The 17309-nt window shown below is 39.4% G+C and overlaps 1 protein-coding gene across 4 annotated transcripts in view; it reads right to left on the reverse strand.

Moving 5' to 3' along the window:
* The window catches only part of gpr153 (G protein-coupled receptor 153), a 59416-nt gene that overhangs the window by 40241 nt on the left and 1866 nt on the right, over positions 1 to 17309 (reverse strand). For 3 of the 4 annotated variants that reach the window (XM_089119326.1, XM_039663783.2, XM_039663784.2), the window contains exon 1: positions 11042 to 11143. The exons of the other annotated variant lie outside the window; for it this stretch is intronic. In XM_089119326.1, the coding sequence (XP_088975452.1) occupies positions 11042 to 11051 (10 nt within the window). In that variant the 5' untranslated portion in view covers positions 11052 to 11143. Of the gene's footprint in view, positions 1 to 11041; positions 11144 to 17309 lie in introns of those variants that run through there. 4 annotated transcript variants of the gene reach the window in all.

Here is a 17309-nt window from a genome sequence, read left to right on the forward strand (position 1 = left end):
CAAAATCCTTTATCGGTCGGGCTCTAGTAAATACTGAACTCATGAGTCATGATTAGAGCCAGACCGATATATCGGCAGACCGATATTATCGGCCGATATTAGGCATTTTCCAAACTATCGGTATCGGCAGTTATAATGGCCAATAAATGAATATTTCAAAAACAAAATAAAAACGGACGAAACACGCTTGAACCATGTCATGAGTGTTGGAGTTGTATAGTTTGTCCACCAGAGGGCACTCTACACCGTTCCTGTTGGCAACACTCGTTGAGTTGGTCACGAGACATCCATTGCTTGAATAACAATTAAAAGAACATCCCCATCAGTTCTCTAAACTCAAATAAGCATGACAAAATTTGTGAATATCATGTCCAGTTTAAAAAATAAATAAACAAATAAATTATCGGCCGATATATCGGATTTTAAAACCCAAAAATATTTGTATCGGTATCGGCCTTCAAAATCCTTTATCGGTCGGGCTCTAATAGATATCGAAGCAGCTTTACAGTGATAAAAGGAAATTAAAGTAACAGAGACTGTTTTGACTTTACATCAGCTCTAGAATAAAGTTATGTCCAGCTAAAGTTAGTTTTGATTGATTCACTTCCATCGCAACGATCATTTGTTATTAATGTAGGGACCGCTAACACGACACCGTTCTAACAGAAACCCCTTAATGCAATCTGGCTGTTCCTTTGCACAAAACAGTGTCTGGCTTGAGAACGCAAACCCTGAAATAGGTTTCCAAGGTACAAATCTATAATACAGATTCCGCGTAGCCATATAAACCGGAATTACAACGTTTTATCTGCACAGAGGTAAAGGGAAGGGAAGGATGCCTTTACAGAGGAGAGACTAGTTGACACTTCAGGACTGCGTTGTCATCATGTCCAGGCACAGGTCCTTTATCAGATCTGGATACGGCCTGGATCCGGCAGACTGCGGTAAACCTTGGGATAAACAGAGAGACTAATTTTAGCGTAGACGCCATCCTTTTTATGATGTACCAAGTACATCAGGATTTATGGGAAGTGTTCCCGGTTCCGGCTGACCTAATCTATACAGTCTAACATTGAATTATACAAGTCTATAATGTGTTATGTGTATGCCAGGTCAAAGAGATGTGTTTTAGTCTAGATTTGAACTCACAGAGTGTGTCTGCTTCCCGGACAATGTTAGGAAGACTGTTCCAAAGTTTTGGTGGTAAATTGGAAAAGGATCAACCGCCAGCAGTTGATTTTTGATATTCTAGGTATTATCAACTGGCTGGAATTTTGAGATCGCAATAGACGTGAAGGACTATAATGTGTTAAGAACTCGCTCAAGTATTGGGGAGCTAAACTATTTAGTGCTTTGTAAGTAATCAGCGATATTTAAAAAATGCATATGATTTTTAATAGGGAAGCCAATGCAGAACTGGCAGAACTGGGCTAATATGGTCATACTTCCTGGTTCTGGTAAGAACTCGAGCTGCTGTGTTTTGGACCAGCGGTAGTTTGTTTATTAACCACCCATTATAGCATTACAGTAATCTAGCCTTGAAGTCATGAAAGCATGATCTAACTGTCATTGAGTGCATATGATGTAATTTAGATATAATTTTAATATGGAAGAATGCGGTTTTACAGATATATACCAACCTAATTTTCGAGTCTATTTAAAAGAATGTTGTGGTCAATGGTATCAAATGTAGCACTAAGATCGACTAACAGTAATAGAGAGATACACCCACGATCGGATGATACTGTACGAGTAAATCATTTGTGACTCTAATGCGAGCTGTCTCAGTACCATGGAACAGTCGAAATCCTCCTGACTGAAAATTCTCGCAGATACCATTTCTTTCTAAAAAGGAACACAGTTGTGAGGATACTGCCTAGTTTCTAGTATCTTTGACAGAAAAGGTAGATTCAAGATCGGCCTGTAGGTTCAAGTTGCGCTTTTTTAACAAGCGGTTTAATCATAGCCAGTTTAAAAGTTTTTGCTATGCATCCATATGTAAGTTTTATTCTTTATTTTTTTGTTAATTTAGCCACTGCTGAATGCATTGAGGCATCCAATGTTTTGAGGAGAATGTGCGGCTGTCAGTCACCGTGCACCAGTTATGAATACTGTCATTCAGAATCACAGATTCTATGTTTTGGAATTATGAACTACATAAATAACATTCACTTTTGTTCTGACCAACTAAGGGGGAAAAAAGCATTTCTGTAAAACATGCTGATTAAATCTAACGATCACTTATCATATCACGTCAAACCGTAACCATTAGGCCTATATTTTCTTCTCAAACTTTTAATGTAAACAACATCACCATTGCGTGACTAAATTTAACGCCCTTCCGATATTTATCCTTGTTTTCGCATGGGCCTTGCATGAAGTCTCTTTTTTTCTGTCTTTTGCGTTTCACAATGGGGGAATCTCCAGTTGTCACCTTTCTGGATCTGAGATACCTGAGATCTGAGATATCATCACTTTGCTGTAGAATTTCAACGGCATCAACATTGATTCCATGCGATAATATTAGATCTAGAGTAAGGTTATGACAATGAGTAGGTCCTGACCAGTGTTGCCAGATTGAAAATATCAAAGTATCGTACGAGAAGCTCAAAATTATCGTATTTGGAAGATAACGATCGTACACACGTCAAACGGGTTCTCAAACGGGGGGGATCTATAATATATTATAATCTATATTATAATATCTATAATATTAAATATTATAGATAGAATATTATATATCTATAATATTCTATAATACTTCTATGATGTTCTGTAATAGCTCTGTAAAATATACTTTTCCTATAGAAATAACGTTACTATAATATTTTGTCCTAAAATACTACAAGATTCGTTTTTCCTATGGGATGTCTCATTCACATTAGCGTTATCAGCTTAAGGTTATCAGCTCAATACAGAGTGAGAGTGCAGTGAGTCTGTGAGAATTCGGACAACTGTCAGCAAAACCCCTCGGCAACTTCGAAGATTAATAGTTTGGAGTGAAGCTTACGTACAGTTGTTAAGTGACAAGGTTTTTATGGACTTATAGTAACTTATATCAACTTAGTTGATTGAGTTAGGCTTGTTACTGGTAGCTACCGCGATGTCTTACCTGGAGATTCAACCATAACAATAGTCTGGAAACTACACCTCCGGCCATTTGGTGGGTCATTGACCCAGTTTTTAATTAAATAAGGGCAATCATAACCTATTACAGTTCATTTTGCAATGTACTGTTGCCGGTCGGCAGCCGTCAATGACTCGCAATATGACATTTTTGACATCAAAATACATGCGATGGTGGTCGCGCTGCTTTCCCCCACGCCGACCACGCCCCCAACTATGACGCGTTGCCGAGAGTTGACTGGATTGATGACGGGGGCGGGGGAGACGCACACACGCAAGGTCTCTCCCATAGTCTCTAACGCGCTCTCTAGCCTTCATTTTCTATAGAAGCACTATGATTATGACCTCCGATCACAAAAATCTGAAATTATCGTACATTATGGGATTTTTTTCATTATTGATTGTACATCGTACAGAGGTACAAATACGATAATTATCGTACATCTGGCAACACTGGTCCTGACACATGATGTCTAACTGCAATAGAGTTAAGAATGTATTTATCCCAATGCTTTTTCATTATCTACATGTATATTAAAATCACCAACAATTAGGACTTTATCTGTAGCCAGTACTAACTAACTCTGATAGAAAATCAGCAAATTCTTTGATAAAGTCTGTATGGTGCCCTGTATACAGTAGCCAGCACAAATTTCAAGTGATTTATCATTTACACTAGATAGTGTTACATTAAGCACCAACACTAAGCACCCAAAGGTTTTATCTCCACATAAGGTTATATAGGTACTGACCTGAAGTTTGTACTGCATATGAAATACTGGGTGACTTAGCCCAAGGGAAAGACACAGGCTTCCGTTTAAGAGCAGCCATGGAAGAATACACACATGGGATCCCAGGGTCACAAACATGGAACCCAGCCTAAACATGGTTCTCAAGAATTCTGAGGGTCCGGACTTTGCAAGTAGGTATTTCTCAAAATATCTTTTGCGTTCCAAAAGAATTGAAATGTTTTTTTGTGAACTATGCCTTCAAACCCTAACCCTTGTTGAATCTATGCCATAAAGAATAAGAGTAGTTGTGAAGGCAAAATAAGGGGATCCAACCTGGTAATATCAAAGTGTACATAATAAAGTGGCTTGTGTGTGCATTTAAAGGTACAATATGCAGGATTGGATTTTTGCAGTAAAATTTTCAAAAAAACACTAGGCCAATGTTATATATTTTGTTTAGTTGATTACTTACAAAATCCCAAATGTTTCCAACTGTTTGTAAATTGTGAGAAAAATTGTAACCAAGGAAACGGGGCGTGTGAGCAGGGGTGAGGAGTCACCAGTCAATGACGTCATATCCGCGTTACCCCAGGTTTCTGCCAGGTTTGACCTCGTACTGCAATAGTAACCATGGCGACAGACATGGACAACTGGGTCGGTTATGCCCGTTATGCGAGCTCAACAGCGTGAGTTCAAACATTATGGACAATGGCAAGCAGACTTTGAGACAAAAACGAAGTTCAACATCTTTCGAGACTAACTTCGACTAACTTGACAGAAACGCGAGAGTTGCATGTTCCTTGAGCAAACAGGTGAGCAAATCAATGCATATAAAACTAATCAATGTTATATAGCTCAACATGGTGAAAAGTTAGAATATTTTAATCTAGCTTAGTCTCATACAGCCAACAAACAACCTAACTAACAACATTGAACACACTCAAATGCCGTTTAGTGTGATAGTGAAACGTTTAGAGCAAGTGAAGCAGCGCTGCGTTACCTCAAGTTTAATTCCTCTAATAAACTGACCAGTGCGAGTAATTCAGCGTGTAGTTCTGTAAAATGAAATGTCCTTATTCCTTTATATCCGCGGTACTCACGTTGCGTATAGTCTAGCAATCACGCCCTGTTTCATACTACAGTCATGTTAAAAACATCAATGTATTCACTCATCCATAAAAGATCCATCAGCTTGACGACAAGGCCCATAATTCCGCTTAATGCGGAATATATGTCATTAATATACGCCTTTGTGATTGTAAGAGGTTAGCGACCCCTGGTGGCGAAACAATCTTGCATATTGTACCTTTAAGCAATCAAACTCTAGTAAAACTAGTAAAATTGAGCAATTACCTTTGATTTTCACCTCATGAAATTTGAACTTATACTACTCACTATATTTGCACAATAAACTTGCACTATTTTACTGTACCCTACAAAAACAATTCATATTCAAGTTACATTTCAAATTCAAGAACCTTTTCAGCTGCAGGTCTGGATTCATCTCTATATCCCACTCCCATCTCATCTGTATTGTTGATGCGAGAACTGCAAACTGCCTCAGCTCGACGCTTTTCTGACCTTTAACTGTATCAACTTCAAACACTACAAACTAATCATTAAAACCACAATCCTATATTTAAACTTTACCCTTACTAACACATGAACAGAATCATTTAATTTATTCATTGAGAGGAGGATGGGCTCCCCTAGGTGGATCTGGATCCTCATCCTTTCCTTTTTCCCCTTTTTGTCAGCAACCAAGCGTGAAAGCAGGGGGGGGGGGGGGGGGGGGTTGGGTTAACTTGCACAATCTCATTGGCTGCTGCTAAATCTTTAAAGCCCATTTTCTCAAAATGACTTTTCTCTCATACTCCAAGTCCGACATCTCCACTTGAGCATCTATATACACCAAACTGTCCAGTCTTGCACCTAGTTATATTATTTAGACATTTACAGAGGGATTTGTAAATATATTATTCGTAGCCTGATTTATATAACATTTTATTCCAAAATCATTTTTAAGGCTATTGTATTGACAGTATATTCTGATTTACAGGATAACAAAATCCCTCTGTAATTTTAAGAAAGAGCAGTATATGACGGTACATGATAAACCAAAATGTATTGTTTGTTCAGAAGTGGGTGTAGTAAAGGAGTAAATGACCACAATTTGATACCCATGCAGAAAAATGATTATGACCATGATATTTTTTGCTAACTTCTCAGCTTAAGTGAATTATTATTTAACCTTTATATTACTGTTGAACAATGCTATTAATAAAAACTATACAATAGTAAGAGCTGAACACCATAGAAAAAGTGGGCCGGTCTTGGGCCTAAAACTCCCGGGCAGAAAAGTGGCCCTGCATGCTCTGTTCAATAGAACTGCATTTGGATCCTCAACCTTCTTGTCTCAGAGCAGTACGTGACAATAACCGTAATACAACCCGTGAGACAACGGCACGAGGCGTGATCAATGATGAACGACACCTGTGAGATGCACCAGTCTCGTATCTATATGATACGATCTACAGTATATGATACTTGTATCTACGACTATGAATGGAGAGAGGAACAGGCCTGATTTTATGTTGTGTTTTGTTTTTTTATATGTGACAGCAATCGTCCATGAGGGGCTTCTGTCTTTTACTTTTGTTTTGTATTTGTTTTATTTTATGTTATTAAACTTGTTGATTGTTTGCCGGTTCCCACCTCCTCCATTGTGTAACAATGAACCTCGTTACACTGTCTATTTAATATTAACAATAATCATTATTATTAATTACTCAGTTAAACTTTATTTTAAGGTGACGTAGCTACATTGTACTTAAATAAGTACTGAGTAATGTTTATTAACTACATATTTGTACTATAGAGTTATGGTTAGGGTTTGTTTTTAAGTTATTTGCATAATTTACTGTTAGTACTATAGTATGTGCATGTATTGACATGTAACTACGTCACCTTAAAATCAAGTGTTACTAAGTATTATTGTCTGAATCAGTATATGAAATGACAGACGTCAAGTGTTAATAATTGTAACTCAAATAGCGTTTAGAAAACAAATTCTGTCTGAGTATTGCTGTAATTTTGATCCAGTGACATTAGGCATGTCTATTTTACTAAAATATATTTTAACATGCAGCCCACATTTACCAGTTAGGATCAAGAACCAATAACATTCCAGTTATTTTATAAGATTCTATTCAAATAGCAGTTTCAGTGTGTTTAGCAAACAAAATTAACTGAGGTACTCTTGTTAGACAACATGAAAGCAGACAGAACAACTGAAATGAAGGCTGTATGGGTGTTGTGTAAAGGGGGTGGAATTCAATTAGATGTCCTCCCACTCCCTAGGCATGAGTAATGCACTATTTAGGAAATTGGATCTAAATTCAAAACATAATTCTTCACTTGTGCCGATCATCACTTACATCAGCCTGTCCTCAAACTAATCACAAACAATAACCAATAAAATTCCAACAGAACAAGTCACCCCCTTTCCAATTCTACACAAAAACAGATAAAATAACATTTAATTGAGTTAATTTAATTTAATTTAATTGAGAAACTCCCCATCCAGTCATGCATGATGGAAACTAGACATCCCCTGCAGAATGACCAAACAAAAGACAGATCAACATATAAACTAAAGTTCTGTTTTACAATGTATAATTGATTGCATGCAATGAAAATAGGCTGAAACAAATACAAGGCAGTGCATTGTAGTCTCCCTGAGGACAAACTGTATTAAAGGGCACCTATTATGCCCCTTTGTATTTGTGAAGTTTCAGCTCAAAATACCCCATAGTTAATTTATTATAACCATTTGAAAAAGTCATTTTTGGGGCCTGTTTTAAAATGAGCTGTTTTGGGCTATACGACCTTAAATGCAAATGAGCTACATATCCCCGCCCTGCCTATGGATGAGGGCGTAACTTGATACCTATGGCAGTCGGTAAGCAGAAGGGCTGAGAGAGTGAGAGACCTGCTACATGTTTGAATCGGAATATATAAATAGTCTCTGATCAGACCCAGATGACGAAGAGACTCTGGCAGAATAAACACAAATGAGAATTGACCAGTACGTCTCGGTATGGTTATTTGATACATTTATGTACTTATAGAGTTGTAATCGTGTCCCCTCTGAAATTATGGATGTGCAAAACACACACACACACAGAGACACAAACAAACACTAACGTTGGCGCATTTTTTTGAAACTACAGGTCCCTACAGGTATCACATACTGTGATAAAGTTTGCTACGTACAAGCGAAATTACATTTATGCAAGGGACCTGTTCCGTTATGCTTACATTACTTGTCATACAGGTGCTTCTGTGGCAAATGTGAGAAGATGGCTAACTTACAGAACAAGAACATATATGCAGTTTTTAATACAATATCTTTAAAAATATATATATTTATAAACATGTGGTTACACACTATCCAAACAAGGTTTAAATTACATACACAGACATCCTACATCATCGTCGACGACGACAACAACTTTAGATGCATTTGTTGTTGAATTGGCTGACATCGACTAAAATGACTATTTGCTCAAAAATCATAAAATACACTTACTGTTACCGGAGGTGTCGTTGGATCGCAAATAGTAGACGACGATCCACAGTTGAGGATTAACTTTGAAGCAAGAACTACCCTGAATTGACCCTCGTTCACAAAACAGTCAGTCAGGAAATGATTCGCTCAAACATTAACTTATTTACGAAGGAAAGGGGCCACTTAAACTTCCAAAAATACAATCCATCCACTGTGTTTTCAGTGGCTCTGATGTCGGAAATAAGTGAAAACTACTATATATGTCATTATTGTATCCCATCCCACAACACAACACTTTACCGGCTGCTGCCGGAGACATTACCGGCTGTCGTTGAAACAATGGAGGATGGTGTACAGATCACAGACGGCGGGGTCTATGTAGGGTTGGGTATCGAGAATCGAGTATCGATTGGAACCGGGACTAACTTTTTGTTTTCCCGGAATCGTTCAAAAGTTAAAATTTCGATTCCTAGTTTCGATATTCACAAAAAAAAAAAAAAAAAAAAAAGTTTCGATATTCACAGTCCGCCGTGCGGAAGAAGAAACTGCTGAACAACACCAACGAAGAAGTGTCTAGTGTTGGCATAACCACACGAGTCGAACATGAGTACCTTACGTCGGCGATCCAAAGTGTGGCTTCACTTTTCTAAAAATAACTAAATCTCGGCAAAATGCAAAATTTGTGACAAAAGGAGTATTTTTACAAAAGGAGTATTTCCTTCAGAAAGGATTATTTCCTTCAGAAAGGCCGTTGGTTAGCAAGGTTAGCTAAACTTTTTTGACCCTGCCTCTTAAAAGAATCGGAATCGAGAATCGTTAGGAACCGGAATCGAAACAAGGAATCGGAATCAGAATCGTTCAAATTCAAATGATACCCAACCCTAGGTCTATGCCACAACCACACTGTCAATCAAACCCCTTGCTCAATTCAACGTCACAAAGCGCTGAATCCTAGAACAGCTTGTTCTGAGACAGTGCATATAATTTATTGAGATTGTAAAAAAAAAAAAACACTGGGTGGATTTTTATCATTCTAGGGTGGTTTTGCTCACACACTGCCAACACACATTTATGTTCAAACACCATGTAAAAGTGAATTTTCCATAATAGGCCCCCCTTTAATTCATTACTAAGGGATAGGAAGAATTTTCTCAACTCGTTAAATCATCTAAATCGACAACATGTATGTTAGACCCTATACCGATTAAGGTATTGAAAGAGATGCTTCCAGAGGCCATAGATCCTCTTCTTAATATCATTAATTCCTCTTTGTCATTAGGATACGTACCAAAAACTTTTAAGCTGGCTATGATTAAACCGCTTAGGCAAGGGAAGGCGAGGGAAGGAGGTGGCGAATCTCCTTCCCCCATATGTGTGCTTTCATTTCCAATGCTTAGTACATTAACCTCCTCGGAGGACGAGCACTGAAGCATTGATGGGCTCTCTCCCCGGGCGGGAGAAGCCGCACAGCGGGATTCCGACTCCGGAGGGAGAGAGCTGGATTTCCCAAGTAAGGAAGGTGAAAAGGCCCTCGGACACATCTCCAACCCCTCTGAAAGATCCTTTTGCGATCTCCAGGAATGCATTCTCCGTGTTGCCTCGGCACCCTGAGGATCGCGAACATGGCCACTTTCCTCAAGTATTGACCTATGGCTTAGCCACGCCCTCAAACGTGATGAGCCAATCACAGTGCGCAGCTAACCCAATTCACTCGGACATTCTACAATTTTGACTGGAGCTGAAGCTTTTCATCGACCTTCTCAACAATAAAATTATTAATAGAACCCTCCAATGCATAGTTAAGGCCCTGTAGGTGACTTAGATGATATATAATCTTTCTGTCTCCAAAAATCACCAATTGCCTCCTGTGAAATGTCTCCTACTGTGAAAGCTGCCATAGCGCATGTCCCCGAATGTTGACTGTTTGTCCGAGTGAGTGGAGGGGGTGTGGCTTAGCCATAGGTCAATTGACAGGCGGGAGCGGAGCAAAGAAAGCGAAAGCATTTCACAATGTTGGCATTGCTCTACTCCCAAACACATCACACAAAGCTTGTGTGTATACCCACCCGTTAAATAACGCGGACAAGGAGAAACACACAGTTTGTATATTTGTTTCGCCATCTTTCCCAATATATATAAATACAGACAACAGTAAATATGAGACAGAGAGACACAGATCGTTTGCTGAGGCAACAGAAGCTAATGGCGGTTTGCACTGGATGCGGTTTTATCTCTTTCTGGTCATGACGTCACCCGCCCATGACGCTCATTCTTTCCATTGGACTAGTTGACATAGATGCTTTAGACACAGTCATGCTGGAGGCGTTCCCATAAGCGTCATCGACGCATCGTGAGTTCCCTCGAAAGGGAACTAGAGCTTTTTCGCATTTCGTGGAAAGACAGCACTATTTTATACTATTTTATATACTATTTTATACCTTCCATATTGGTCAAGGGCTTAGTTACAGGTGAGTTGCTACCTCATGCCTGCACGATGAACCCTCTGCATCAAACAAACAAACAAACTAAGTGTCACCATAAGACATTTACATCTCATTTGCAGACACATTACCTAACATTACACATACAAACAAATTACAAACTGAACACTTACGTTTGAGCATAAGAACCACAGGTTCCTCAAATCAGGGAAAAACATGACCGCACTGGTAGGGAAGCTTCTCCATGTGCTTAACACATCCTTCCTTCCTTCCTCACTTCTTCTACCATTTTATGCTACTAGGAACCCTCCTAACTAGAGTACCCCCTAGAGGACCGGTAAAGGGAAGCAATTCCTTTGATTTGTTTGGACACTACTATTTCACATAGATTCTTTCTCATTCAGTTGTGTTGTCACAACACAGGGAGCTTACATAGATTAAAAAAATTCATTTAAATTCCATGTTAAAAAAATGATTTGCTTGTGTGGTGGAACCACTGTTCATAATTGAATTAAGTTAGTTTAAAGGGTCTTAAAGGTACAATATGCAGTATTTTTGCAATAAAATATGCAAAAAAAAAACAAAAAACAAAAAAAACACTAGGCCAATGTTACATATTTTGTTTTGTTGATTACTTACAATATCCCAAATGTTTCCAACTATTTGTAAATCGTGAGAAAATTGCAATTTTAACCAAGGAAACGGGGCGTGTGAGCAGGGGTGAGGTTGGGTATCGTTTGAATTTGAACGATTCTTATTCCGATTCCGATTCCTTGTTTCGATTCCGGTTCCTAACGATTCTCGATTCCGATTTTTTTAAGAGGCAGAGTCAAAAAAGTTTAGCTAACCTTGCTAACTAACGGCCTTTCTGAAGGAAATAATCCTTTCTGAAGGAAATACTCCTTCTGTAAAAATACTCCTTTTGTCACAAATTTTGCATTTTGCCGAGATTTCGTTATTTTTAGAAAAGTGAAGCCACACTTTGGATCGCCGACGTAAGGTACTCCTGTTCAACTCGCGTGGTTATGCCAACACTTCCGGTAGATGCTTCTTCGTTGTTCAGCGGTTTCTTCTTCCGCTCGGCGGACTGTGAATATCGAAACTAGGAATCGAAATTTTAACTTTTGAACGATTCCCGGAAAAACGAAAAGTTAGTCTCGGTTCCAATCGATACTCGATTCTCGATACCCAACCCTAGTGAGGAGTCACCAGTCAATGACGTCATATCCGCGTTACTCACGGTTTCCGCCAGGTTTGACCTTGTACTGCAATAGTAACCATGGCGACAGACGTGGACAACTGGGTCGGTTATGCCCGTTATGCGAGCTCAACAGCGTGAGCGTCCTTAGCAGGGATTTGTTCAAACATTATGGACCATGGCAAGCAGACTTTGAGACAAAAAGAGGACTAAAACGAAGATCAACATCTTTCGAGATGCCGAGAGCTTCACGTCCGCGACTAACTTCGACTTGACAGAAACGCGAGAGTTGCATGTAACTTGAGCAAACAAGTGAGCAAATCCATGTACAGTATATAAAACTAATCAATGTCAACATGGTGAAAAGTTAGAATATGATCTGTATGTTATTCTCTAATGTTATTCTAGCTTATTCTAGCATTAATCTAGCGTTACCTAAAGTTTATTTCCTCTAATAAACTGACCTGTGCAAGAAAAATGTCCTTATTCCTTTATATCCGCGGTACTCACGTTGCGTGTGGCGCTGGTATATGTCTAGCAATCACGCCCTGCTTCATACTACAGTCATGTTAAAAACATCAATGTATTCACTCATCCATAAAAGATCCATCAGCTTGACGACAAGATCCACAATTACGCTTAATGCGGAATATACGTCATTAATATACGCCTTTGTTATTGTAAGAGGTTAGTGACCCCTGGTGGCGACAATCTTGCATATTGTACCTATAAAGAGTCATTTTTTAAACAAGCTGCATTGTAAAAATCGCTAAACAAATGACAATTATACAAACTTTATAATTATACAAAGCTTAATACAAAGATTCGGTTACGAGATAGTAAAATATTTTAAACTTTACCAGTATCGATATGCGAGCTTGATAGTGAGAAGTAACAGCCATGTTAATTGATTATATTCAAACTTATAAAGTTAGTTATTTTATTTCTTGTGATTCATTTCTGACATGATATCACTACATGAACGGCCGGGATCGGGCGTTCATGTGTTTTGGGGGCGTTGCTTTGTAAGGTGCCGAGAAGGGAAGGGGTGGGAGTTAAAGGTTCTCTAAGCGATGTGGGGCCAAAACATTTTTTGTCACATACATCAAACGTGTTTCTCACTATCGGCTAGCTGCCTGTCCCCTAAACACACTGTAAAAAAACGCGGTCTCTGTAGACACCACAGGCTCCACAAACGGCAACAAAAACAATCATGTCTCACCCGGACCACGAAACCTAACAAACAGTGTTCCAGCCAATCACTGGCAAGAAGTATTTGAGGGTGGGTCTGGGGGGTTAGCACATGAAGGGGGGGTGTGTGTGTTAAGGAGATAGAAGCATCAGTGGGAAGTTTGAAAAATGGCCGACAAACGACCAAAGAGACGTCGTTCTGAAGAACAAATTAAAAAGAAGGAGTCGGATAAAGAACGTGCGAAGTTCCGAATTTACATCGGTAGCAAAGCTTTTGAACGATGGCGAGAACTCCGGCGGCAGAAGGGCTTCCAGTCCGACATTCAGGTTGCTCCGTTTTTGCTGGACAGGTGGGTAACGTTAATTTTTTTTTTCTTATAAATTGACGCTTATGTTCGCCAAACCCACACAAGGATATAATTAGCTAGAACTATGCACGTTTACAATTATTTCAGGAAGGACGGAAGGGAGGGGGAGGAGATGAGATGCTGAGGAGGGAGGGTCTAGCTAGCCTCCGATTTGTTTGAAAATATTCCGAACGTCAACACCCAGAATCGCTTAGAGAACCTTTAATGGGCTATATGCACGCATAAGTTCCGCATTTGACGTAAGGATGCTCGTCCATTTCCGGTTGTGTAGATTAAAGCGGAGGAAAACCGGAGAAAACGGGATTATGGCAGAGTCTTCAATATTTACTGTCCTACCGTCTTTGAAACGAAACGTACATACGTTTAGATGTAATTTTATATATAGTTATGTTTATTTAATATAATTTTAAATAGAAGCATAAACACAACGAGGGGTGTCTGTTTTATCTGTTTTTGTGACTAACGTTTCATTAGTATAACCATGGAGTATAAAATTCAATATAAATTCTCGGTATTGCATTGGACTCTATGATCGGCGGAAGTTATCGAGCATCCTTAATCCTTCACCGGAAATAACGCCGTGCATAGAGCCCATAGAATAATGAGCTGTGTTTATTGCAGTCCTGAGAGGACTACAGACACTCGATTTTTATAATTTTCCAGATTACTTACATTTTAATTATGCATTGATATATAAAGACAGTTTAAACAAATTTGGACAATTTTTTTTGGTTTTTGTTTTTGTTTTGTTTTTTGTTTTTTTTGGGGGGGGAGAGTTCTACCTTCACTGCCTTTAAAGGGTTAGTTCACCCAAAAATTAAAATTAAGTCATTAATTACTCACCCCCATGCTGTACCAACCCCGTAAGACCTTCGTTCGTCTTCGGAACACAAATGAAGATATTTTTGATTAAATTTGAGAGCTGTATAACTACCACATTGGCTCCTAAAGGACTGCCTCTTGACGGCCCAGAAAGTCAATGAAGAAAATGTTTAAATATCCCAAGTGACTACCGTGGCTCAATTATAAGTTTATCAAGCGACGCGAATACTTTTTGTGCGAAAAAACAAACAAAAATAACGACTTTATTCGACTATTCCTTTTCTTCCTTGTTGGCCTGAAACGAGACTTCCTTAGATTTCCACGACGCATGCGCTAGAACTGAACTGAAGTAGTTGAAGGAGATCCCAATTCTCGCGCATGCGTCGTGGAAATCTCAGGAAGTCTCGTTTCAGGCCAACAAGGAAGAAATCCGGTCGATGAATTACCCCCTTGTTACCCCTCTCCCCACTTAAAACAAGAAAGTGCTGATTACTAGGGATATTAACATCAATTAACGTCCTATGAGCTGAACCTTAGAACAAGCCATTTCTATTTACATACACCGAGGGTCCCCTTACATTAAAATAGCCATTTTGCACCACCATGTTTCTACAGAAGCCCTAAACGGACAAACGTGTTTCGTCACTATGTTGTTCTTCATGCAAATAAGCTAGAGCTAAAGTCAGCGAATAAAACACAGACACAATGATAAACAAGTAACAATAATATTCACAATGACATTTCATTTTACTGAAACTTACCAATTCACAAAATTAATCAAATGCATAGCTGATCTAAAAATATATCTAAATTATGTCATATGCTCTCAGTGACAAATACGGATCAGTTAGTTCATGCGTTCATGACATCAAGGCTAGATAATTGTAATGTTATTTATGGGTGGTTGCCCTGCACGCTTTATAAACAAACTACCGCTGGTCCAAAACACAGCAGCTCGAGTTCTTACCAGAACCAGGAAGTATGACCATATTAGCCCAGTTCTGTCAACACTGCATAGGCTCCCCTATTAACCTTCTGGGGTCGGCTATAGCGCCGGCGCGACAAGCTCGCTTTTTTTCTTATCAGTGCAAAAGAGACTCAAAATACTCTGTTGATTTTTTTTATAAGTGTTGTACATCATTAGATCCTGTTAAGTGTCTATTTTTATGTGGATACTCAAAATAAAAACAAAGATACATACCTAGAATTTCAAAATCCACTGCTGGCGGTTGATCCTTTTCCTATTTAGCACCAAAACTTTGAAAGCCTTCCTAACATTGTCCGGAAAGCAGACACACTCTGTGAGTTCAAATCTAGACTAAAAAACACATCTCTTTGACCTAGCATACACATAACACATTATAGACTTGTATAATTCAATGTTAGACTGCATAGATTAGGTCAGCCAGAACCGGGAACACTTCCCATAAATCCTGATGCACTTGTTACATCATAAGAAAAATGGCGCCTACGCTAATATTAGTCTCTCTGTTTATCCCGAGGCCGGAGTTCGCCGGTTCCAGGCCGTATCCAGATCTGTTGAAGGACCTGTGTCTGGACACGATGACAACGCTGTCAACCAGTCTTTCCCATGTGAAGGCATCCTTCCCTTCCCTTTACAGTACCTCTGTACAGATGAAACGTTGTCGGGATAATTCCGGTTCACGTGGCTATGTGGAAGCGATAAGAATTCTGTATTATACATTTTTCTAGGCTTATACTTGAGCCAGCAGGCATTGTTTTGTTAAAATGAGCGGCTGTATCGCCTTCAGGGTTTTCTGTTAGAACAGCCCCTAAGTTAAGGCCAATTTATACTTCTGCGTAGGGTGCGCGCAGTAGGTACGGCGTAGCATACGCACAGACGCGTCCCATACCGCGTACCCTTCCGCGTTGCCTGACGCGCACCTCTTCAAAAATGTAACTACACGTCGCGACGACGCGGACCGCAAGATCGGTGATTGGTCGGCTTGGTAGCATCGTATTTCCTCATACGCATTTCCGCACGTACCTTCTCACGCATTTCCACACGTACCATCTCCTCCGACGTCTTCTCTCATTTCTGCCTTTCAGTTTTAGTAATTTCACTAAAATGAACTGTTTTTCCACCCCAATAAGCTCCAACTCCAACATGATCCACTCTCTTTCAGTCGCTATTGCTTGTAGTAACCTAGCCGCGAGGAATCTAAACACAGTGGAACATTAAAACCCTCCGCCGCCTCCTAGCGTTTCGGAGCAGTACTGCAGAGCAACCAATACCTGAACGCAGAAGTATAAATGCTCACAACGGCGTCGCCTACGTGCGTAGCCAACGCCGTACACTACGGCGTACACTCGACGCAGAAGTATAAATTGGCCTTTAATAACTAATGATCGTTGCGACGAAAGTGAATCAATCAAAACTAACTTTAGCAGGACAATAAATTTATTCTAGAGCTGCTGTAAAGCCAAAACTATCTCTGTTACTTTAATTTCCTTTTATCACAGTAAAGCTGCTTAGAAATAATCTATATTGTTAAAGCGCCTGAGAAAATCTGAGAAAATCGGAATCCATCCGATTTTTTCCTCTCATGTGGCAGTGGCACAGATCGGATATTCCCCAGTAAATGCGAGTCGTATGTCAATTAACCAAAAAGTGAGCGGTTATAGGCGCGACGGAAGACAAGTTTTACTTAATTTTCCGGGTCAGAACGTCTATATTTGGTAGTTTTAGCTGTGTATTGTGTAGGCAAAATGCAAAAATCAGATACAGGTCACTTTTAAAAGAAGATGTAAGCGGGTCGTCAAACAAATCGGATATAGTCAGAAAATCGGATTTGGGCATCAAGGCCTGCAGTGTAAATGCAGCCATAAAGTAAACCTAAT

Source organism: Pimephales promelas, chromosome 14 (assembly GCF_988280905.1).
Source record: "Pimephales promelas chromosome 14, fPimPro1.hap1.1, whole genome shotgun sequence".
NCBI classification, from domain to species: domain Eukaryota; kingdom Metazoa; phylum Chordata; class Actinopteri; order Cypriniformes; family Leuciscidae; genus Pimephales; species Pimephales promelas.